The following is a 24,624-nucleotide window of genomic DNA, read 5'->3' on the forward strand; positions in this document are numbered from 1 at the left end:
TTCGGCCGGGCCTTGCTCCATTTCGCCACTGTTGGTTTCTTCTTCTGAAACCCACCCTGTCTGTGGTTCACGCAGCTGCTGCACCAGGCTGGACACGGTCTGGCAGCCGAACACCTCCTGAGCTCATGCAGAACACGGACGATGTGTCCATCTCTTGGTCAACGTCAGTCGTGTGGGGGTGTGGCCTGTGCCGTCTCTTCCTGGGTGCCTGGTACTCTTCTTCTGCCTTTTGTGATGTTAACGGATCCTTTCATATAATCTCGATTTCTCTCTTAACGTACTGATCGTCTGTTTTTCAAACTTTATTTTAGTGGTTACTCTACCATTTGCATTATGCTTCCACAACTAACCCAGCCCACTCACATAGCACTAGTCCGCTCCACGGTTCGTCCGGGTACCTTCGAACAACCTCACAGTCCTAATCTCTGTCGTACTCTGATGCACCATCTCTGGAATGCATCTCACAGATGCTCCTGTTGTCGCATGAGAAACATCACTTCCTCCTTCTCTAACGACCTTCATCCTTTACGTGGGGCCGGGTTCTGACCTCACGCCCCTGTCCTCTCTGAACGGCTCACGCAGGCAGTGTGTGCTGGCCACATGCTTCCCACCTTTCCGTGTGAGCGTGGCTTTACTTCTCCTTCAGGCTCCAAGGACAGCCTCCTGGGGTGTAGAGTTCCAGGTTGTGGAGGGTTTGTCACCTCTTCCTCTTGGTTGTCCAGTTTCTGTGCGGTGAGGGGGTGTGACCCCACCTGGCTCCTCCCCTTGGAAGGGACCAGTCTCTTCTCTGGCTTTTTCCAGGTGGTGGTCTCTATTACTCCCCCTTGTGCCTTGCCCCAGTCCCTCCCCATTGTGGCTCAGGCTGAGTAGACTGGGGTGCCCCCTGTATCCCAGCTGCACCCTGTGGCTGCACGCAAACCCCTCAGGAGGGGGCTCATTGCACTCTGCCTCAGGTTAGCGCTGGCGGCACCTACACGTGGTGTTTTCCACCACAGCTCTGTCCTGCGCAGCACAGGCGTGGGGAGTGTTCAGGTAGCAGGGCCCTGGGCAGGATGTTGACGGGGAGCTGGCTGAGACCACACTTCTGCTCTTGCTGTTCCTTACATTAAACCTTCTCCTTGCTCTCTCTCAGCCGCTCTGGAGTCTGCCTGCCTTCCACTGCTAGGTCAAGGTCGGCTTCCTCCAGGCAGTCCACAGTAATCACTCCCTCCTGGGAATTCCTCCAATCTTCCCTGTTCTGTCACACTTGCTGGGGTTTGAGGAGATTCCCAGTGGTTTGGCAGTGTCCCAAGGGCTGGCCCAGGTAGGTCTCCCATACAGCAGGCTCGCTGTTGTGAGGGACAGGCAGTGCTGGAGGGCATTCGTGGGACTTCGGTGTGGACGTGGGGCCTCCTGAGTTGGGTGGTGTGGTGCTGATCTCATGGTGGAGGCGGGGCAGGGGCCTCAGCAGGAGATGAGGAGGGGGTTGGGGAGCACGGGGGCTGATGGGCACGGGCTGGGGGGCTGTCTCCGCAAGAGCTCGCAGCTGGCCAAGGCTTGGTGTAGGGCGTCCAGGGTGGCCGCGGGACTGGAGCTCGCGTCTAGAGAGAAGCAATGGGGGGTGGTCAGGGTGCTGTGTCAGCCCACGCGGCCACTCCCGCCATAAGTCTCCTCCCCTCCTGAGTGCCGGGGCCTGCCCAGGCCCTGCACGTTCCAGATGCCTGTCACCAATGCCCTGTGAGGCCCACTTGCCCGTTGCTAAGTGGCCCCAGTAGGCTCTGTTCTTCCTGGCCACACTGGGCATGGTCCTGTGGGAACTCTGCCCCCTGAACTCTGTCTCAAGGTCCCCATTTTGTTCTGCCTGGGGCCATCTGGATGTCCATGTCACTTGAAGGCCATATACAATGATTAAGCTAAAATGACCCAGCTTTGCCTGGCTGAATTTCCAGTCCTGCATGCGGTTGCCTTGGCAGGGCCTGACCGTGTGGTTTCTCGGGACTTCTCCGGCCCACAGGATGGATGTTTCCCACCCCAGTGTAGCTCATCAGACCCGCCTGGCCGGCAGTGGGCTCTCCGTGCCGGTCTCCCCATCTAAGTGTGGGAACAAAGGCCCCTCGCTTACTGGGTTGTTGTAAGGACTCCCGGTGGGGAGTCAGAGACACTGTAGATGCTCCACCTGCAGGGCCGGGCTGAGCCCTGCAGTGGCCAGGCTGAGCACTCCCCACAGTCCCACCCTGCCCCCCGGGCTTCACCCTTCTGGCTCCTCTGTGGGCCAGCTCCCTGCACCTTCAGAATGAACAGTGAGGTCGCTTTGCAGACTGGATTCTGCAGGCAGTGAATAGGGTGGGAGTTCCTGGTCAGGATGATATGCCCTGACCCGCAAACTTGCCCCCCAGCCAAGTCCCATGCCCTAGTCCTGATCCCAGTCCCCAGATCTGCTTCCTAGTCCTTTGCCCTGCCCTCACCATCCTACCTTGGGTGGGGTCCCTGCGAGCATCCAGCGCACTCAGCAGTGTCCTGCCCAGGGCCTTCTTCGATATGTTCTGAAAAACACATGGAGGCAGGGCTGGGTCACATGGTAACTGCTACACCCTCATCTGGGGTTGCCGGCTACCCAGAGGGCTCAGGGGCTTTTGTGCAGCCCCCTGAGAACTGATCAGGGCCCACCCCACCCTCCCATCCTCCTTGGCCCCCTATCCCTAGGCTGCCTGAACTGGGTCTCTCAGAGCCCTTTGGGTGCAGGGAGCTGTGTGTGGGCCTTGTCCACCAAGGTCATGGGCACTCGGCAGGTTCTACCCAAAGAGTCAGCCAGCACAGGTGGGAAATATCTGAATACATACAGACTTATGCTTTGGTCCCCATTGCCTGAACAATGTGGCCTAGCGTCCATTGTAGCTTACATCAGGGACTGGGGGAGCCTCAGCTTTTGGGATCTGCAGAAGCTCTAGAACGAGGCTCCCACAGATGCAGGAGGAACACTGTGCAAATGGACTTGTAGCCAGAGATGTAGGGGACAGTGTGACTCAAGCAGGCACCCTCACGATGCCTAGCACAGCTCATTGCAGTATGCACAGCTTAACAGGTGCAAGGCCACACCAGGGGAAGTGGGAAGACACACCCAGGGCTGCAGGGCCCAACCAGCTCCCCACCTGCCCAGCATCCCAGAGCCCATGCAGGGCTCCCTTCCCCTCCCCGCAGGCCCGGGGGCGGGGCTACCAGGTCCCGGAGCCTCTGCAGCAGCTGCAGCACGTCCACCAGCTTCTCCTCCAGCAGGGACAGCCGCACCCTCTCTGTCTCCACCATCTGCAGCTCCAGCCTCAGGAGCTCGGTCTCTCCTCTGTGCCGCAGGTCCACCTGCGGAGAGGGCCTCAGTGCTCTCACACCGCACCCCTGCCTGCCCTCCTGGGGCCCCGGACCCCTGAGATGGGAAGTAGAGGAGTTGGGGGCTGAACCGGGCCCTTGGATAGGGGACATGCGCGTCCCAGGAGGCGTCTTTAACCCCTGCGCCCAGCCCTCCCCGGGGTCTTAGGGACGAAGCATGTCCACACTGTTGTGAGTGGTGAGCTAAGGAGCTGGGAGCACCCCAGACCTACATAAACAACCTATGGGACAACAAGTTTTCACAAACTGGCATCAAAGCGTGCTGGGGGCGAAGGCCCAGTGAAGCAGCAGCTTTTCCACATCCCTGTGCCTCTGCCTGCACTGGAACAGAGAAGTCCCCAAGGGGAAAGGGCAGAGTCGCAGCCCGCGAGGACCACGCTGACACGGGGACAGCGGGCTGCCTCACTCCCCTTGCTCGGACCCCCACCCTACCACTGAGGCTGCGCAGGTGGGGACTCTTTCCCTCTGGGAGTTCTCATCTAGTGTCTCCAGGCTGTCTGTGGTCCAGCCTGCCCTGCCCCCCCCACTAGGCTGAGGAGGGGGAAGTGGGGCCAGCCCGGGGTGTTGGGGGGGTACACAATCTCGCATCAGTCCAGCTGTGCCTGAAGCTGTCCTCAGCTCTACACCCCAGTGAGTTCCCGGGACACAACCTGCAGATGTTTTTGTTAAATGTAAGTCGGGGCAGACTGAGCTGCTGCAAGGAATGCCTGCTGCTGTGGGCATGCAGCAAATGAAGCGGCAGATGGAAGACCTCCTCTCCCGCCTCACTTATTTTAAATGTAATTCTTAAAGATTTATTTATTTATCTTATTGGAAAGTCAGATATATATAGAGAGGAGAAGACAGAGAGGAAGATCTTCCATCCAATGATTTATTCCCCAAGTGACCATAAAGGCCAGAGCTGTGCCAATCTGAAGCCAGGAGCCAGGAGCACTTCCAGGTCTCCCACACGGGTGCAGGGTCCCAAGGTTTTGGGCCGTCCTTGACTACCTTCCCAGGCCACAAGCAGGGAGCTGGATGGGAAGTGGAGCAGCCAGAACTACAATCAGTGCCCATATGGGATCCCCAGTGTGTGCAAGGTGAGGACTTCAGCCACTAGGCCACCACACCGGGCCCTAAATGTAATTCTTTTAACTGAAATCAAAGGAAATCACATGTGAGTTTCGGCTTGCTCCTCTGTGAGAGAGACATGGTGGGGTGGGGGCTCTACCATGCTGCCTCAGGGCCCGGGGGCTCTGCTGACCTCCTCTCCCAGGGTTCCTAGCACCTTCCCGCCACAGCCCTGGGTGCCTGGCCGCTGCACCATGGAGCCACTGGCTTCCAGCTCCGCGGGGCTGCAGGTGTGGTCGGCAGTGCCCTGGTTGCCTGGTTGCTGAGCCACAGCGCCATGGGCTTCCAGCTCCGTGGGGCTGCAGGTGTGGTCGGCAGTGCCCTGGGTGCTTGGTCGCTGTGCCATGGTACCGGGGGCCTCCAGCTCCCCAGGGCTGCAGGTGTGGTCAGCGATGCCTGGAGGGCCGTAGTGAGTTTTCAGCTTCGTGGCTGTCTGGCCACCACACCTAAGCAGAGCAGAGCGTCAACAAGGTGGAGCGGGGATAGCACTGTCTTATGGCACAGCCTGTCTTCTCAAACCACAGCCAGGCCACAGCTGGCTATGTGCCCCCCAACCCCATCCCCTGGGTCACTCAGAGGGAACCCCAGACCTGCCATGACCTCTCGAACTTTTCCTCCCACTTCCTGCCCCCACCAGCTTGCTCCCTCAGCCCCCCTGCTCTGCAGTGACTTCCCAGTCCCTCTAACACGCCCCAGGGCCTTTGCTTCTCCATATGGCCTTCCTCCAACCACTGCCTCGCTCAGTCCCTCATTCCCAACAGGATCTCCCTCTACCTCCCTCCTGCCTCTCCCTGCTCTCTCTCTCTTCCTTACCCTTGTCACCATGACAGGGACACAGGATAAGAGGGCTACTGCATCTGCCCAGAGCCTCAAATCGTGCCAAGGGCTCCCAGGCACCACGCGAGACTGCAAGCATCCTGGTGGTTAGGACTAAGCCAGGACTGTGAGGCACGCAGCAGCCGCAGGGCTGGGACAGGGTGTGTGAGGTCACTAGGCATGGTCTGAGCAGGACACTGGTCTTTGGAGTTGCCTGGGACAGTGGTCCACGGAGTAAGAGGAGTGACAGGGACTAAGGCCATGGACATGGTCATCTCAGTCCACAGGGTGGCCTTGTCTCCTCCTGATGGACGAGGGGACAGCCTCAGAGGCGCTGGGGAGTGACTAGGACGAGCAGCCTCTCAGTTCAGGTCCTGTCACTGTCGCCGTCTCAGGGACCTGGGGTCCTGGGGCCCTGGCGGCCCCCGCACTCACCCACTCCCGCAGTTGGAGGGCCAAGCTGGCAGGGCCTTGACCTCAGCTGCTGGTGACCTGTGCTCTGCCCGCCATTTCTCCTCTTCCTCATCTTCCTCATCCGAGGCGGCCTGGCCCTCCACAGAGCGGAACAGCTGCTCACCCACTGTGGAAGACATGGTACCAGGGTCAGGGACAAGGGGGGAGAGCAGTGCACACCCGGGGAATGACCAGGGAGAGGGCCTCTGCCAGCTGCTGCCCTGAGGCCAGGCCTGTGCCCACCACCACTCACCCCCACCCACATCACTGGCTCAGGGGGGACAATGGCCCCAGGGTTTCTCCCTGGGGTTTTACACAGGGGTGCAGGGAGAGTGGCACCCTGTTTTTTCTCTCTTTGTAAAGATTGATCTATGGGCCCAGTGTGGTAGCCTAGCGGCTAAAATCCTTGCCTTGCACACGCTGGGATCCCGTTTGAGCAATGGTTCATGTCCAGGGTTGGGAACAGGGTTACTGTTTCCCATCCAACTCCCTGCTGGTGGCCTGGGAAAGCAGTTGAAGACAGCCCAAAGCCCTGGGACCCTGCACCCACATGGGAGACCCACAAGAGGCTCCTGGCTTTTGGCTTTGAATCAGTGCAGCTCCAGCTATTATTGCCACTTAGGGAGTGAATCAGCAGATGGAAGATCTTCCTCTCTGTCTCTCCTTCTCTCTGTATATCTGACTTTCCAACAAAAATAAATAAATCACTTAAAAATAAAAAAATACATTTATTTATTTATAAGAAAGGCAGAATGACAGAGATAAAGATCTTCCATCTCCTGGTTCATCCCCTAAACTGCTGTAACTGTCACAGCTGGGCCAGGCTGAAGCCAGGAGTCTGGATCGCTGTCCAGATCTCCTGGGTGGGTGACAGGAGCCCACGTACTCGGGCCGTCACCCGCTGCCTCCCACAGGAGGTACCCCAGGCCCACCACAGGAAGCTGGATGGGAAGCAGAGGTGGGACTTGACTCCAGGCACTTTGATATAGGGTGTGGGCTCCCTAACAGTGGCTTACCGTACTGGGCCATGATACACACCTGTGTGTCACTAACAGAGGCAGGTGCAGGGTGCTGGGCATGGCCATCGGTGACAGAGACGCAGGACCTGTCCCAGGAGAGCCCTTGAGCTCACTCCTGTTATGTCCACACCCACCAGATCCTTAAGGTCCAAGTTCTTCAGGCAACCAGGAGAAGGGGCAGGGGGAAGGAGGAAAAGGGGCCCGTGGGCTTCCAACCACAGGGGAAGCAGCTTCTGTGCTGAGGCCAACACACACAGTCCCTGAGCCAGGCTGGGGTGCAGCCAGCTTGGCCGTGAGCCTGGCAGCAGGACTGGCACAGGGACAAACCTTCGTCCAGGGCTCTGCTCCCGGAGCTGCTATCCAGTGATGAGGCTCCCGTCAGGGCGTCAGGATCTCTGGTCCCACCGTCCTCAAGTTCCCCACTTGAGACTCCTGGCTCTGGGCTGGCCCGGGCAGTTGTTGGGAGTTGGGGACCCTCTGCCCTGTGGATATAGGAAGAGACACAGGCGTGGAGAGGTGGGTTGGGTGTGGCCCGTGTCAGTCCTCACTCTGCTTGCCTGAGCTGCCTCCACCTAGCCCCCTCGGGTCGGAAGCAAGTACCGCATTCTCCCGTGTCTGGCTTCTCTTGCAGCCAGGACACAGGTAACCACGTCTTGGCCAGTAGGACTCCAAGAGAAATCCGATGAGGAATTAGTCTTTAATTCTAATAGAGAGAGGCCTGGGAAAGAAAATGCCCGAAATGCTCGCTCCTGCCTGTCTTCTGACACTGATGTGTGAGGATGCGATGTTTGGAATTGCAGTAGCCATCTGGGGACCCCAAGGAACAGTCTGGCAGAATTAATGAGAGGAATAAGAACAACTATTGAGTTGTCAGGGGCATCCTGGGGGAACTGCAGGACTCACAGCTGGAGCCATGCATGTGGGATGAGGCGAGGCCGGACCAGGGTCACTGAGATGCACGGAGGACCAGGGAGACAGATGGAGGACCAGAGACACACAGGGAGGACCAAGGAGACACGTGCAGGACCAGGGAGATGCATGGACCAGGGAAACCCCTTAGAAAGACTGACCATGGCCTCATGCAGGTTCTACAAAACCAACCTTCTCACAATTCAACTGCAATAAACCAATCGATCAATCATCATAATTATGTTATCATAATATTTATATAAAATGATCATAAATGGATGTGTTATCAGCAGTTCTGTTGGGAAAACTGGTCCAACATGCATCATCGACCCCGAGTGAAGACCCATGTAGTCTTTCAGCCATGGGAATCATCCTTTTCTCTTTTTTAAGATTTATTTATTTTTATTGGAAAGGCAGATCAGATTTATAGAGAGAACAAGACAGAGAGAAAGATCTTCCACCCATTGGTTTATTCCCCAAATGACTACAACAGAGCTGAGCCGATCTGAAGCCAAAAACCAGGAGCCTCCTCCAGGTCTCCAATGCTGTGCAGGTCCCAAGGCTTTGGGCCATCCACTACTGCTTTCCCACGCCACAAGCAGGGAGCCGGATGGGAAGTGCAACTGCTGGGAGACAAATCGGTGCCCATATGGGATCGTGGCACTTGCCAGGTGAGGATTTAGCCATCGAACCATTGCACCCATCCCAGGAATCATCTTTGTGAAGGAATGCACGAGTTATTGATGTATCACTTGGCTTCAGTGAACACACAGCACAGTCGGTTCATTTGAATAAATACTATGTCGTGTTGCACCTCTGTGGTCCCCGCTTCACGGGGGCTCCCACACTGGATTTCCAAGGATCAAACGTGACTGGAGGCAAGTCCTTGCCTCCAGCTCTGGCCTTGCTGTCTGCAGTCACCGCCTGTTCCTGGGCCCCTGTGTGGCCCATCATAAACATCCCCAGGCTCCACATTAAGTAGACAAAGGGTGGGATACCAGATTACCAAAAGTGAGGCTGTGGTTGGAATGGCCTCACCAGACACGTCGTGGTGTGTGGGGATGGCAGCATTCTTGCTTTGGGAAAGGCTTTGTTAGAATCTGCTGGTTTAAAGACCCGACAGTCATTGGCGGTCAGCCTGGACCACAGAGCCAGCTTTTTTTAAGAGGTGAGTGGGGGCGGGGAGAGAGAGAGATCTTCCATCTGCTCCATTACTCCCTAATGACTACCACTGCCAGGCCCCAGGCCAGGCTGAACCCAGGAGCCTGGAATTTCATCTGGGTCTTCCCACATGGCTACAGAGGCCCAAACACCTGGGCCACCTGCTGCTGCTTTCCCAGGTGCATTTGCAGCAGCTGGATTGGAAGTGGAGCAGCCAGGACTCGAACCAGTGATCTGATTAGAAGGGGTGACATTGCAGGCACATCCATCGTGTCTCAACATCAGCCCTGACCCAGTGTTTGGAGTTGGGTAGCTAGGGGCTGACATGGGGACAGAGTGGAGGGCAGACGGTCACTAGTGGCCTTACCCGGCTCAGCTTCCCTGAACGGCCAGCCTGACATCCCAGCTCCCCTCTCCTGCCTCCAGGCCGTGGCCACTTGCTGTCATGGCCATCTTTTTGGAAGCCATGCTGGTCATGCTGCCCTAGCCTGCTGTGGCCCACAGAGCTGCCTAGACCCCTCAACCAACCCCTCCCATGAGGAAGAGTCTGAGGTTATGAAGCAAGGACCCTTTGTTCCAGGGGCCCTTGGGTGAGGAGACACCCTCCAACCTTCTCTGTCCCCCTCCCATCCTAACCACAGCAGACTAGCGCAGGACCCAGGTGAAATTCCAGGCTCTTGGATTCAGCCTGGCCTGGGGCCTGGCAGTTGTAGTCATTAGGGAGTGAACATGTTAAGCGCTCCTAGCTTCCCTATGTGATGGCAATCCAACTTCCTTTTAAAACTATGGAAAAGGGGCGGGCCCAGCATGGTTGCCTAACAGCTAAAGTCCTCACCTTGAATGCACCAGGATTTTATATGGCGCTGGTTCTAATCCTGGCAGCCCTGCTTCCCATCCAGCTCCCGGCTTGTGGCCTGGAAAAGCAGTTGAAGACAGCCCCAAGCCTTGGGACCCTGCACCCGCGTGGGAGACCAGAAGAAGCTCCTGGCTCCTGGCTTAAGATCAGTGCAGTACTGACCATTGCAGCCACTTGGGGAGTGAACCATCAGAGTCAAGATCTTCCTCTCTGTCTCTCCTCCTCTCTGTATATCTGACTTTGCCATAAAAATAAGTCTTTAAAAAAAGATTTATAAAAACAAACCACCAAACAAATTATGGAAAAGAATGAGCTGGATTAAGGCAAAGACATATACATGTGATGAATAGTCTGGAGCATTCTACCTTCCCCACATGAGCTGCACAAACAAAACGCCTTCTTTTCACATGGCATTGGGAGAAATGAAGGTGATATGCCATAGCAATTTAAAGCAGAAAGAAGAGGAACTGACTTGTATAATGGGTTTCAGTAGGTAAATACCCGGATATACTGAGCTTCCAGATACATACGGCCACTCACAACAGTTACATTTAAATTTGGATGGCCAAAGAATGTTGTTGACATTCTAACATTTGGTGTTTAGAAAAAGGACTAAGAAAATATATGCAGATAGAACAGATAGGAGCCTGGTGTGATGGTTCAATGTCTAAATCCTATCTTGCAAACGCCAGGATCCTCTACGGGCACTGGTTCGTGTCTTGGCTGCTCCACCTCCCATCCAGCTCCCTGCCTGTGGCCTGGGAAAGCAGTCGAGGACGGCCCAAAGCCTTGGGACCCTGTACCCATGTGGGAGACCCAGACGAAGCTATTGGCTCCTAGCTTTGGCCGACTCAACTCCAGCAAACAGCCCTTGCAGCCATTTGGGGAGTGAACCAACAGATGGAAAATCTTTCTGCCTCTCCTCTTCTCCATAAATCTGATCTGCCTTTCCAGTAATGATAATAAATCTTTCTAAAGATTAGTAAGAAGAAGAGATAGGTAGATAAATAACTATAAGGGCAGTACAAAAATAGTCTGTGGGAAAAATGGAATCAAAAGGTAAGTTGAAGGTTTTGTAGAAGAGCAAGCAGAGCCTCTGCCTGTGATGCCAGCATCCCACATGGGCACCAGTTCAAGTCCCAGCTGCTGTACTTCCAATCCAGCTCCCTGCTAATAGCTGGGTAAAGCAGAAGACGGTCCAGGTAGGAGCCCTGGAGGAAGCTCCCAGCTCCTGGTTTTGGCCTGGCAGCCATGAGGGGAGAAAAGCAGTATATGGAAAATCTCTTTCTCTGTGTAACTCTTAAATAAATTTGAAAAAAAAAAAACAATAAGAAGCAAAGTTGAGGAGTGGACTGTGGTGTGATGGTCAAGGCAGCGTTTGGGCTGCTCACATCCCATATTGAGGTGTCTGGGTTTAAAGTCTTGCCTCTGCTTTGGACTCAGGTCTGGCTACTGCAGACCTGGGAGGCAGTGGCTGCCGGCTCACGTATCGGGGCCTTGCTGCCCCTGAGGGAGGCCTGAGTGGAGCTCTGCCCAGCCCAGGCCTGGCTGTAGGTATCTGGGGAATGAACCAGAGGATAACAGATCTTTGTCTATGTCTTTCTGCCTTCCTAATAAAATGAAAAATAAATTTTTAAAAACTAAAAAACCCCCACAAGTTTGTGTAAAAATTTGAAATCCAGGTACATTTCTTAAATTATTGATTTATCTACCTGAAAGACAATAGAGAAATCTGCCATCCACTGGTTGACCCTCCGAATGGCTGCAATGGCCAAAGCAGGGCCAGGGACGAGGAACTCCGTCCAGGTCTCCTCTGTCTGTGTGGCAGAGACCCCAGCACTGGGCCATCCTCTGTTGCTTTCCCAGGCACATTCCAGGGAGCTGGGTGGGAGGGGCGCAGCCACGACCAACAGGTGCCCAGACGAGATGTCGCATTGCAGCTTGATGCACTGAGCCACAACGCCCATCCCTTGCTGTAGTTTTTCATCACAGGCATTTTCATGAGCTTTTCAAGACCACTGGTGCACACAGGTTTCAAATTTTGATTCTACTGAAATAAATTCACCTTTTCTACTTTTTCATAAACCTTCTGAAGTCCTGGGTAGATGTACAGAGAGGCTTGAGAAATGGACAGCCAGACAGACAAGGGGACACCCAGACCCCTGGGGTGACCTCCATGGACCCGGTGTTCTTCAGCAGCTGGTTAAGCTCCACAAGTGTTGTTGCTGGCCATGAGGCAGTGCCAAGATGAGGGGCAGTTGTTGGGAAATTCTGAGCGAAGGAAAGTACAACCTCCCCTCAATGCACACAGCCGCACATTCTTGGCAAAGTCTTTGTGCACACACAAATGTTGTGTTTACAGAAGTAGTGGAGTGGGGAGTGGGGCTCTTGTCTCCCTTCTCAGATAGCCACTGTGTAAGTGGCCAGCATGGCACGCGGGGCTGAGCCGGGTGTGGGGGCCATCTAGGTTGTGCAAACTCTGCATGGAGGTTTGGATCCCTGGCAGTGCTCCAAGTGTCGGGAGCACCACTCATCCCCTAGATACTGTCCTCCCCCAAACCCTGCAATCTCCAGAACATTCCTGGGCAAATGCAGCCGTCCCAGACCCCTCATTTGGCCTTGGCTGCCTGGTTCTGGGAGCATAAGGCGTCCATCCCCGTGGACTTGGATTTTGAGGCTGCTGGGTCAGCCAATTGGATCCAGCGTGTGTCCAAGGAGGGAAACCTTCTGGAGTCTCTGCTGGTGCCAGCCTGGCCTGTAGCCTTCCTGAGCCCCTCCCCAGCCTGACAGGATTGAAGGTCTGGCTTCTGTCTGGTTTATCCTGGGCCAGCCACTCCAGTCCTTCCCCTCTGGGGGACACAGCCGGACCCCTGGATTTATTTGAGAGGCAGGGAGACGGTGGGTGCTGCCATTCACTGGTTTACTCCCCGTATGTCTGTAAGGACAAGGGCCAAAACCAAAGGCAGGGACTCAAAGGTCTCCTGCGTGGGTGACAGAGCCGGTCGCCAGAGTCACTGTCACTGCCTCTCAGAGCCTGCACTGACATGAGGCTGGGATGGGGAGCACACTGGGATGATTCCTTTCTCTACTGGAGGCCAGCATCTTAAACATGAGGCCAAATACCCAGGCCACTTGGCAGCTTGGCAACTGAGAGTTAGTCACTGCAGCTACAGGAAGGAAGTTGGGATGAAATGAGGAATGCACGCACCTGGCCCCGTCCTACATCCTGCCTATCCATCTCTCCTTCTCCCTTGTACATTATTTTATTATTTTAATCTTCAAATCGGTGAATTGCAACAATGGTAATCCCACCATGTTTAAACCTGACCTACACTGTCCAACATGGCAAGCACTAGTTACATGTGACTACTTAAATGTAAATTCATGTAAATCAAACACAAAGTTCCTCCATCACAGCAGCCACACATCTACTGCCCATGCCTCCCCATCCCCGCATGGCTCACGGCCAACCCTACAGAACAGAGAAAGCATTTCCATCCACACAGGACGTTAGACCAGCCCTGCCCAACAATGCAGCGTGGACCTGGAGCTTAGGTTAATAGTTGGCAGTCATTTCGCGCACAATGTTAACTCCTTTGTAAGCCGCTGTTAGGTTCATGAAGTACCCAGACACTCAGTGATTGCAACCTATGGAACCCGACTGTGGTTCACGTGAGCACAGAGTGTGACATGAGAGTGGTTCCTGCTGTGGCTCCAATCCTTGCAGGAAGTGTCTGAGGAATGCTGACTGCAGTGTGGCTTGTCTTGAAATCCCCTCTGAGCAAAGACAGCAGCCCCTGGCCGCTGGCTGCTCCAACCTTGAGTGAGGCTGCCACCCTGGCCGCTGCTCTGTAAGGGGCCAGAATGTCCCTCAGCCCAGGAGGTGTCTGCGGCTGCTCAACCGCCTCTCCACACCTCACTCCATCTGCAGGTGTCCGTGGAGTTGGGATGGGCACTTGGGCTCCTGCAGGGGCAGGCACGATTTCTGGGAACAGTTTCCGGGATGCTTACCCCCGTTCCTAGGTCCCATGAACAGGGTGTGCAGTCATGCCTTGACGCTGGATGTTCCATGGCATGGACCGTGACAGAGGGAAACCACCCTCGCTCCATCACACAAGTCCCTTATAAAGCAGACAGCTTGGGCCCAGCTCGGTAGCCTAGTGGCTAAAGTCCTCGCCTTAAACACACCGGAATCCCACAGAGCACTGGTTCATGTCCAGGCAGCCTTGCCTCCCATTCAGCTCCCTGCCAGTGCCCTGGGAAAGCAGTCAAGGATGGCCCAAGGCCTTGGGACCCTGCACTCATGTGGGAGACCTGGAGGAAGTTCCTGGCTCCTGGCTTTGGATCGGCTCAGCTCTGGCCATTGCAGAAACTAGGGGAGTGAATTAGCTGACAGTTCTTCCTCTCTCTCTGTCCTCCTCTCTGTATATCTGACCTTCCAATAAAAATAAATATATCTTTAAAAAAAAAAAAAGCAAGTCACTTTCTGGGCTGGTCAGAGACATGTGAGGTATGAGGGAGTCTCGGGTCGGGTCGCTTCAGGGCGGAAGGTGAAGGGCCCACAGGGGACAGACCATGGAGAACCACCCCGTGCATGTCCATCAGGGGAACATGGGCCTGACTCTGCTGATTCTGCCAGCACCACAGCCACTGGACCCAGCCAAGGCTGCCTGGCCTTCTGGCCCACAGAACCGTGAGCTCACATGGTGTTTGTCACAGTTGTGATAGAAACCAAACAGAGAGGACCAAACAGGCACACCCAGGGTGTGCTCTCGGCACGGGCTCCGGGACCACTCTGGCAAGAGGCTTGATGGGCCTCGGTCCACAGGGACGGTTCCTCCCTTTGTCACAGACGGAGCTGTGATTCTGGCCAATGAGAGGGGTGGAAAAGTCTCCCAGCAGAACCTGGGCTGAGAAGGAAAACCAAAGAAGAATGGTTGTTTTCCAGTTTCTGAATGGGGTGGTGTGACCCAGGCTGTAGCCCAAGTTATTGCGTGACCGTGAGCAGCCTTGCCAACAGCCCAGATGGCGAGCTGAAGAAGAGAGCAGGAAGGCAGAGAACTGGGGCCCTAAGAACATGACCAAGTTACCAAGAGCTGTCTGTCCAGACCTCCCTGTGAGGCCGTCAGGGCCTGTGTGGCTGGAGCCAATCTGAGCCGGGTTTTATGTTACCGTACAGCCTAGAGCATCATGGTGCTTAAACTGTTCCCAGCATTGGCCAGTGCCCTGCTGACATTTAGAAATGTCACTCCAGTTCCCTGGTCAATGCCAGCCCCCCTGCCTCTGCCCCTGTGCCAGCCAGGGTTCAACGAGAGAAGCAGGTGACATCCGTCAAACTCCACATCTCCAGTTCTGACTCAAGGCAGAGCAGGCAGGTACAGCCGACACCCTGTCCACAGTGGGCACAATGTTAGCAGGTGAAACTGCTTCTCTTTTACATGTAAGCCTCAGTCAGGCTCTTCCAGATCCACCCAGTCCACCTGCTGGTCCCCTGACTTGAACTGGACTAACCACAGACTTGGAAGGTCTGTCAGTGACCGTCACTGTATCCATGGGGGAGGGTGTATCCAGGCAGCTGAGACTATAACCAAAGCACCCTTCATGGTACACATCAAAGTGAAGGCCACACATCAAAGATCATCACACCTCCTGGGCCCCGCTTTTTCTGGCATGGATGCAAAATGTCCCTGGTGTTTGTTTTCTTGTCACTTCCAACTCCCTGAGCTGCACAGTGGGTTGGAACACTGCAGGAAGCTGTGGGGCTCCAGGCTTCGGGACCCTCAGAGCCAGCCGGGGCCTGAGAGGTGCGAGTGGGCTGTCTGGTCACGGCCACTCTGCCGAACCTGTCCCAGGAGGCCCTGACGGTCCCTGCACAGTGGCTTCCTTTGCTGTGTGGCATTTCCTGAGCAAAGAAGCCTCTCAGGAAACGGGGCCCAGCAAGTGCAAACACGAGAACAACAGTAGGAAGGAGGGGGCCGGAGGAAGAGCTGGGAATAAATCATGAAGTGTGGAGGCTTGGGGGCAGCGCTGGGCTCCTCTGGCCTGGGACTAGGAAACACCCACCTTCATGAAGTGGGGTGGGGCCGCAGGTGCCACAGGAGGGTCTGAGCCAACCCCAGCACCTGTCTCTCAGGGACACCAAGCAGGGTGATGGGCAGGGCTGAGCGCCCCCAAGGCCTTGTTGGCCTGAGCTGTGGAGGCTACTCAGTAATCTGGCCAGCAGGGGTCTGCGGGACCAACACCATTGGCAGCCGTGGAATACCTGCTACTCCTGGGCAGCTGGCCTTTTCCCTGGGAGATGTGCCTCTGTGGCAGAAGGGGGGGCACAGCAGGTGGTGGGATGGGGGTGGGGTGGGGGGCATCAGTGGGAAACCAGGGAGGAGGCTGGGATGCTGGGGCATTCAGCAGGACTTTAGGGGAGGGACTCGGCGCTTTCCTGCAGGTCCCTGTGTGAGGACCCCTCTCCCAAGGGCAAAGCTGCCCCCCTAGGCCCCGCCTCCCAACACTGGGACCATGGACCTGAATGTAGTATTTAGTGAAGACAAATCACATTTAGGCTGAATCAGGACTCTATAGAAGTTGCTGAAAAAAGAAAAGCCACTGATTATTTTGTGACAATACTGAACTACTGTGATGTAAAAAATCTGTCAATGGTTTGGGGATGGATCCTTGCAGGAGAGGCCCCCAGCCCAGGTCACATCCCTGTGTACCTGCCTGTGCTTGAACCATGTCCTCCATCAGGCTTGGTGGCTGCGAGCCAGAAGAGGGACATTGGGTGCCCTCATCACCCACAGGAGTGGAGACACTTGGTCTCCGGAGCACCAGACCCTTTCTTTTTCTGGGTCCCTCTGTTACAGGTAGGGCCACAGGTACTGGGAGGTCATGTGCTGGGCCACAGGGTTTGCAAAATGCTGCATTGGGGGTCCCTGCACCCATGTTCCCAGCTGCAGCTAGCAGACACGATGGGGAGGGGACTGCTGATGACTGGGGGCCTGAGTTGGCTTTATGCAGCGTATGGCAGACCCATGAACGGTCCTCGCAAGTGAGCAGAGAGGTCAAGTGAAAGCTTCCCAAGGGAGGGGTGACCAGGCATCTCAGAGCAGACGCGTGGCCAACGATGACTGCCCCAGCGCTTCAGGCCAGCCTGGACCCTGTGGGGCTGTCTCCAGCCAGCAGGACTGCCACTTACTTCTAGTCCCTCTTGCACCCCCCTCCGTGGAAAACAACAGAAAGATCTGTGGGTCTGGGGACTTGTATAAGATGGAATACAGCCCAGGCTGTGTCCCTGACTTCCTGAGTGACCATGGGCCACTCACTGTCCTTCTCTGGGCTCCATCCTTCTCCAAGGGGCATGCCTGATACACAAAGGAATTTGTGCAGTCAGGGTTGCCCTGGCTGTTGTGTGGACACAGGGTCCATTTGGGAGCCATGGGCCAGGCAGCTGGGGGGCTGTGCTCACTAAGGTAACTTTCTCTGGGGTCACATGGTCCTTGGCCACTCAGCTCTGGCCCTTACATGGACATCTGCTAGGGGCTTCCGGTAGGTTTATTTTCCTGGATAGACAAGAAAAGGGCCCACTCCCCCACCTCCCACCTCCTCTTGCAAACTTGAGCAGGCCATCTGCTTGGGGCGACCTGTGGAAGACAGTACTGAGTTCACACCCACACTTTCTGCTCCCAGCAGAGGGCAGACCCACCCAACAAGGCTGGGTGCTCTGAACCTTGCCACTAGAACACTTCTGATCACTCAGTGGTCTTGCCTGCTGCCTGCAAAATGTTATTCTACCCAGGTGTAGCTTGACTGCCCATCTGTGGTGACTGCCCAGTGTCACAAGAGGGTGGGGCTCTCTGGAGCAATGGTCCCTGATAACTTGCATTTAGCAATCACAGTGCAACGTGGCTGATGAGTAGGAGGGGCAATAACCCCCAACTCAAGACTCCTGGTGCCCTAGTGGGATCCCCAGGAACTCCCAACTCCTCCCCCCCAGGCCCCTGGCCTGTCCCAGGAGATGCCAAGGCCTCTCCCACTTTTGAGCCCTTGTACTCATAGGAATCTGGCTCTGTACTGCCTGAGAAAACTCTTACTCATATGTCAACACCCTACTCACCCAGCCAGCTCTCTGTACTTGTCTACAATGTGGCTCTCTGTTAGAGCTCTGCCACCCTCAAATGAAGCTGTCCATTTGCTCCCATTGGCTGGGCCTCACCAGTGTGACTGGTTTATAGGGTCCCCTGTTGGTGGGAAGTGAGATGAGAGGGAGGTGGTGACAATTTCCAGTCTAACAGGTGTTTCTCAGTGCTGGGTAGCATGTATCCTTTCTACGTGTTAGCGTCGAATCAGCACCTTGTTCACGTCATCCCATTTCACAGAAGAACATCAGGGCTCACAGAGGTGAGCCTCGCCTGCTGCAGTCCTGGTGCCCCTCCTCCATCACCAGGGTCATACAGAGAACAGGCTGCACAGTCCCCTGCCGATCTGACAGATGGGGCTGTAGCTTACCCCAGTGCCCCCAAAGGGTTCCAGTCCTGTTGGACTGGGCCTCCTGAGCCTAGACCCCAGTGTGTGGAGCTGTCTTTGCATCCCAAGCTTTTAGGGCCTGGGGTAGGTGTCCAGCAGCCCTGCCTTTTGTGAGCTCTGTTCCTGGGAAATGGGCCTCCGTTCCTACCACCGGCCACCCACATGCCCTGTCTCCAAGGATAACAGAACTCCAAATGGTGCCCCACACCCCTCCCCTGCTGTTGGCCACTCCTCTTCCCTCCTCTCCCCCCCCCCCCGCCACCCCTGCCTCCTGACCTTCTAACTCCCAGTCCCTGGGGGCCAGGCTAAGCCCTAGCAATAAGGCAGAAGAAAGGAGGGGGCCCTTGGGCTGCCCGGTCTTTGTGTCCCCTCCGAGGTGGTCAGCAGAAAGAGTGGGCCTCCCGCGAGCCTCCTTCCCTCCCTCCCTCCCTCCCAGACTTTTTATCCTTCCCACAACAAAGCCATCCAGGCCAGACTGGCGCCTGCCTCCACCCCAACCAAGCTAAGCTCGCTTTTTGGTCTTTTTCCCTCTGGCTGCTGGAGCCCCAGGCCCTGCAGCCTGCTCAGGTGCCCTGGGGATCCTGCCAAGAGGACCCGGCTGGTCTCTGGCCATAGAGCTGGGGAGGCTGTGCCAGGCAAATGAGAGATGAGGGAGATGCCAGGAGTCCCCCCAGAGCCCTTCTGCCCAGGGCCACCTACCACCTTCCAAGGAGCACGGGTGGGCGTCGAGCGTAGTGCTGTCACTTGGGGTACCCACATTCTCTTATTGGGATGATTCTGTTTAACTTAGTTTCTGCTACTTCTGACATGGCTTCCTGCTAATGGGCCCCTGGGAGGGCAGCGGAGGACAGCCTGAGCACGTGGGGCCCTGCCATGCATGTGAGAGATCCATACTGACTACTGGGCTCCTGGCTCTTGGCCTGACCCAGTCCTGGCTGGTGTGGGAATCTGGGGAGTGAACCAGTGGACAGATCTCTGTCGAAACAAATTTAAATATCATTTTTCCAAACAAAATGAACCTCCCAGGCCATTGGACCACTCAGGAACCCACACCTGGGTCCTTTCTGAGGACTCATTCATTCAAGTACCTGAACAGCGAGGCCTGGTGAGGAGACTGGCTCCCAAACCCTGAAGCCTTCAGCAGCCAAAAAGCAGGCCCAACCCGCCCTGACTGGTCCCCTCCCTGGTCCAAACAGTGCTGGGCTGCCAGCTCCCATGGAGTAGCAGGAGGGTGTATATGTCTAATCACACCCAGGATACACCCCCTGAATCTCCAGGGAGAAGTTTCAGAGGTCCCCAGGCCTTGCCCTGGCTCCAGGGGTGGGGTTGTGTCTAAGGTTGGCCCCATGATGGGTTAGGGGTGATGGGTTTAGGGGTGATGGGTTTCTGATTGATCCAATGATGGCTCAGACAGGAGGGGACCTTTGCACCGACTCAGAGCTTCGCCGAGGTCAGCTGAGCACCTGTAGCCCCCCACCCCCTGTCCCTGGGACCACTGGGAGACGGCCTACCTAAAACAAGAGATGCTGCACACCCTGGTGACAGTGCAGTCCCCGGATCCAGCCCTGGCCATGGGTAGACCTGCTAGCTTTAAGACAAGTGTTTTGTTTTCACCAAAGCCAGCTTGACTTAAGCTTTACAGCACTTTCAGGAGACCTGGCTAATTGGAAGGAAGAATGGGTAGAGAAAACAGAGAAAACTGGAAAGTGGCTGGGGCTGACGGTGACAAGCCAGGGGAAGGTCGTGGGTGAGCGGGATTAATGGTATTCCTGAGTGGCAGATTCTCCTGTGAGCTGTTACATAACTGCAGACCCCCAGCCCATCATGAGTAGCCTGCGCTGCACACAGACATGTCTGGAGAGGGACTATTTGTCTGATGAGACAAGAAACAGCTGCTAGGCCTCGTATGGGGGGGATGCAACACAGAGACTGGCTGCGGGAGGCAGCGGTGCCATTCTGGGGCCCCAGAGCACGGCCCAGGCAGGGAAGGCTGGGTCCTGCGTCCACTTCCGATCCAGCTTCCTGCTGGATCTCCTAGGACCTGGGGGAATCAGGCAGCATCCACATGCCCTGCCCAGGGTCTAGCTGCTCTTCCAACTAGGCTGCAAGGGACCCAGAAGGACGTGAGGAGCCCCTTTATTCCTCCTCCTCAGAAGACTTTCGAGCCAGGCGCTCCTTGGCCGGCCAGCTGTGCAAACAGGAAGTCACTGTCCAAACATCTGCAGCGGCAGGAGGCCGGCCGCCCTGTCATCTGCCAGCTGGGAGCACCTCACCAGGGCCAGAGCCCTCCTCCCTGGAGCCATGCTCCAGCCGCCCCTCCTTCTCCAGCTGGCAGGGGCCCCTGGCGGGCTCCTCCCCTTCCCCCACAGCTCTGTCGCCACAGCGGGAGCCGGGTCACTCTTCATTGAGATGCAAATCTCCCTCTGCCCCTCTCTAGCTTTCCCCTGGCCTCCACTTCTCCTAAGGGAACGACTGGTCTCCTTTCTACCCCCTTTCTGGGCCCTAAATGGCCTGGTCTTTGCCTCCCTACAGATCCTGGTCTCATTTCACCACCATCCCCATATTCTAGAATGTTCCCCTCCAGCTTCTTTTGCCTGGTGACCTCCTGTCCCCAGCTCTCGGCGCCAGTGGCTTCTTCATGGGCAGGCTGAGCAGTATGAGGGTCCCACTTGCCCACTCCCCCACCCCAGTCGTTGCCAGTGAACTCTCGCCCGCCTGCCTTGTGCCTGACTTGTGCTGGCTCATGGGGAGCCCCACGGGCTCACTGCCTGGGCTTGGATTTGGGGGTTCTGGCTGTCTCAGGGTCTGTGCTGACAAGGGCAGCAATCAATTCTACTCCAGAGCAGAGGCCAAGAGGGCTGGTGACTTGCCCAGAGTTACATGGCACAGACCCTGCCAGGAGGCAAACCATGGGCCCAGGGCCAGCATCCTAGCCGGAGGGAGCCAGCATCAGGTGTCCAGTGCAAACCTGCATCCTCACAGCTATCACAGGGGACATAAAGGCACCCACTGGCTAGGGCTGTGCCCAGGATTAAATGTGGTTAGCCTGTAAAGCTCAGAGCCTGCACATGACCATGATGGTCAGAATCAAATCTAAGTGCAAAGAATCATGCAATTTGTGCGTGGGTGGAGAGAAGAGATGGTGGGGTGGACCGAGGACAAAAATCGGGTTGAGGAATGGTCGCCGGGATACGAATTGGTGAACACACAGCCGGGCACGGGATTGCGTGGGTCAAGGAGAGCACACCCGTGGACTGTGAGAACCGGAGCTGAAGTGGGGACCCCTGGCAGCCGTGCTCACCTGTAGCGCCGCAGCTCCGCCTCTAGCCGCTGCCCCCAGCGCTGCAGGCCGGGCACTTGCTGCGCCACGGCCTCCAGCTCCCGCACCCGGCGCAGGCTGCGCAGCACTGCCCGCCGGGCCTCCTCCGCGCGCCGCCGCACCTCGGCCTGGCCCTGGCGCAGCCGTCCCGCACGGGCCTCGGCCGCCGCCAGGGCGCCCCGCACCTGCTGCAGCTCCCGCACCGTTGCTGCCTCGGGCTCTCCGAGCCCCTCTCCGTGGCCACCAGATTGACTCTTCCAAAGGCCGACCTGCGGAGACAGGGCGGCAGAGGGCGGAAGGTGAGCGACAGGGGGCGTTAGCAAAGCTGCAAGGTGATGGTGCACCAGTGCGTGGAACTGCAGGAGGGACCCACTGGTCCCATTCAGGGAACCCTGATAACAGCCCTAGGAGACCCCGGCCACCTTTGTAGGAGGAGGGAAACACGCAAAGCCCAGTCTATTTGCACGGTGACCTGCCTGCACATGGGCATTCAACTGCCCTGGCCAGTCAGACTCGGGTTGGAGGAGCATGCCAAGCGTCAGTCGGACATTGGAGGCTTTCTGCCAGGGGTGCCTCATGCCTGAAACAGGCTGGACACACGGTAGATGCTGAGTAAACACTGAGAGTGGTCGCCTGGTCTCCCTTCTCAGGGCTGTTCACTCCACACCAGGCGCTACTTTCTGGCCTCCACTGGCTCAGCCGAGACCTCCTTACCTGTCTTCTCCTTCCATACAGCCATAAAGATCACACGTCACCACCCTCTGGGCTAAGTTTGGGGGCTAACATCCTGCTAACTCTCTCCACCTTGGGGCTATTGGTTTCCTCCTGCAACCCTTGGCCAAAGCACTGCCACTTGGCACATGGCTGGGCAAGAAGCTCCAATGTGTGTTGATCTATCCCAGACGCTGGGGTTGGAACTGTGTCCATGACTGCTCCCCAGGGCTCGCCCCTGGTGGCCGTGACTGCCCGCCCCACAGTGTTGGCCACACTGTCTGCGTCCCACTCGGGCTGTAGCTCTGCCCCCACGGCAGCCCCGTAACTATCTGCTGCCTGAGGGAAGGAGCTGTTCATGACCCCAACAGGTGAGGAGAGACTTGAGGCAGGAACTGGGTCTTCTTTAGCCTTGCCCTAAACCTTCCAGAATACCCGCAGGAAGGGTGCTTGCCGTATAACGGGGTAGGACTCCACCCCATAGTGCCAATCTCTAGTTCGGGAGGGGCAAGACAAGATGGGAGGATGGCTGCTGTGTGTGTGCACAGGTGACAAAGACAAGCAGGTGCAGGTGGGTTGGGACGGTGGAGGGCAGCTGATCTCTACCTCCCCTGGGCTGCACAGCCAGCCGGCCCTTCTCCCCTGTCCCCAAGCCCCGGCTTTACTCTGTCCCCAAGCCCCGGCTTTACTCTGACCGACCCTCGCAGCCAGTGACACACACCTGGAGCGCCAGGCAGCGCGCATCGCTGCTCTGCAGCGCAGCGCGCAGGTCCTCCACCAGCTCGCGCAGGCTGCTGTTTTCCTCCTCCAGCCGCGCCACGCGCTCGCCGGCCGCGTCGCCTCCGGGGCCGCCATCGGGGCCCGGCTCGCGGGACGGGCGGCGGCGGCGACGCGGGCGGCGCAGGCGGATCTGCGTTTCTATGTGTTCACTTAAGGCGCCACGGGGCAGCCGGGGTCCCGCGCGGGCGCCGAAGTAGCCGCAGAGGCGCGCGTGGAACTGGCGGAAGGTGAGTTCGGGCGGCTCGGCACACAGCGCCAGCCGTGCCTCCTCGTCCACATCCGCGTCCCCGTCCCCGGGGCTCATGCCTGCGGGGTTCGCATCTCCCGCGGCCACGGCCTCCGCGGCTCCCTCGCCGGCCCCCGGCCCCTCGGCGCGCAGCCCCAGCACCGCGCAGAGCGCGCGGAAGTCGGCGCGGGGCAGGCGGCCGGCGCCGCGACAGTCCAGGTGGTGGAAGACTTCCTGCAGGTACTGGTCCAGGCCCGTGGCCAGCACCACGATCTCGTTCTCCACGCCGCGGTCCAGCCCGTAGTGGTGCGCCAGGGCGCTCAGCAGCCACTGCGTGCGCCGCGCTGGCCGCCGGTATGGGTCCCCCGCCGTGCCCTCCATGCCGGGCTCCGGCGCCGCACCGCCCTGCCCTGCTCGGGGCCCTCCGCCCGCCACTTCCAGCGCCGGCCCCGCAGCTTCTCGGGAGGAGGGGCTTGGCGGCCGCGGGCGGGTCGGAGCGACGCCGGGGCCAGTGGCCTGCAGCTGTGCTGGCCGCGCACCAAGCCTCTGTTTACCCGGGTGACCGTGGAGCGGAGGCCGAGGGAGGCGGCCCGGGAGTCCCCGCCAACCCCGCCAGATCCTCGTCCTCGCGCCGCGGGTCGGTGCGTTCGCCCCTCGGGCCAGGGTGTGCGCCCCAACGCCCACGCGCCCCTCGCGTCTCCTGGGAAAGCCCTCCGAGAGGCGCCCTCCGAGGGACTCTGCCGCTGGAACTGAGCGGCCACCTTTCCCAGGGCGCTTTCCTCCCTTCCCCGCACCCGGGACGGGACAGGGACCCCTCCCGCCCCACGCGCGGCACCCGGAGCGGAGCAGCCGCGAGGCGTGATGTTGGCAGTGGGGGGCTTCTGTGCCCCCTCAGCCGGGGGACGGGTGGCTCTGGGCTTTGGAGTGCCGACTCCGCGGGTGGCCTCGGTTCGGTCAGAAAGCTCGAGAAACGGCGAGGCCTTGGACCACGCCCGCCGCGGCCGAAGCCCCACGAGCGGGCGCGGCGTTCGCGAAGGAGCCCTCGGCGCCACAGCCGCTCGGCCGGCGCCGACGGGGACGCTTTTCGCGGTGGCGCCGCGAGGGGGCCCCCCGGCCCGCACTCGGGGTCCGCCATGGCGCGCCGGCCCGTTACCAGGCGCCCGGGAAAGCATTCGGCTGGGATCCACGAGGTTTTTGTTGAAGGTGCCAGGCGAGTCGAGTCAGGGGGTCTCCTGGCGCGCCTTTGTTAGTCCTGGGGGCTGGGAAGCGGCTTGGCCAGCCCCCCGCCCCTGCCTCCCACCGCAGCCAAGAAACGCTTGGTCCAGGCCGGGTCGGCCCCGCTGGAGCCCTTTCCAGCGCAGAGTCGTTCCCAGGCGCCGGGAAATGA

The 24,624-nt window shown here is 57.7% G+C and overlaps 2 protein-coding genes across 3 annotated transcripts in view; one reads left to right on the plus strand and one right to left on the minus strand.

Annotated features, from left to right (window-relative positions):
• Positions 1-1,443: 1,443 nt before the first annotated feature.
• On the minus strand, positions 1,444-23,854 carry EFCC1 (EF-hand and coiled-coil domain containing 1). The gene is made up of 9 exons (XM_058678898.1): positions 22,953-23,854; positions 21,503-21,789; positions 7,086-7,240; positions 5,722-5,866; positions 4,822-4,916; positions 4,604-4,677; positions 3,196-3,333; positions 2,453-2,522; positions 1,444-1,580 (listed from the first exon to the last, which is right to left on the minus strand). The coding sequence occupies exons 1-9, from the start codon at positions 23,616-23,618 to the stop codon at positions 1,444-1,446; spliced, it is 1,767 nt and encodes a 588-aa protein (XP_058534881.1). The 5' UTR covers positions 23,619-23,854.
• The window catches only part of CFAP92 (cilia and flagella associated protein 92 (putative)), a 33,721-nt gene continuing 32,313 nt past the window's right edge, over positions 23,217-24,624 (plus strand). For both annotated transcript variants that reach the window (XM_058678896.1, XM_058678897.1), the window contains exon 1: positions 23,217-23,238. The gene's annotated coding sequence lies outside the window, so the exon portion shown is untranslated. The remainder of the gene's footprint in view (positions 23,239-24,624) is intronic.

The sequence above is a fragment of the Ochotona princeps genome, chromosome 21 (genome assembly GCF_030435755.1).
Source record: "Ochotona princeps isolate mOchPri1 chromosome 21, mOchPri1.hap1, whole genome shotgun sequence".
NCBI lineage: Eukaryota > Metazoa > Chordata > Mammalia > Lagomorpha > Ochotonidae > Ochotona > Ochotona princeps.

Coding starts and splice junctions, on each gene's coding strand:
- EFCC1 (XM_058678898.1), bottom strand. CDS start 23,618: ATGGAGGGCACGGCGGGGGACCCATACCGGCGGCCAGCGCGGCGCACG. Junction 4,917..5,721: donor CCCTCCAACTGCGGGAGTGG/GTGAGTGCGGGG, acceptor TGCTCTGCTTAG/GTGTGGTGGCCAGACAGCCA. Junction 1,581..2,452: donor TCGCAGGGACCCCACCCAAG/GTAGGATGGTGA, acceptor GCTTCTCTCTAG/ACGCGAGCTCCAGTCCCGCG.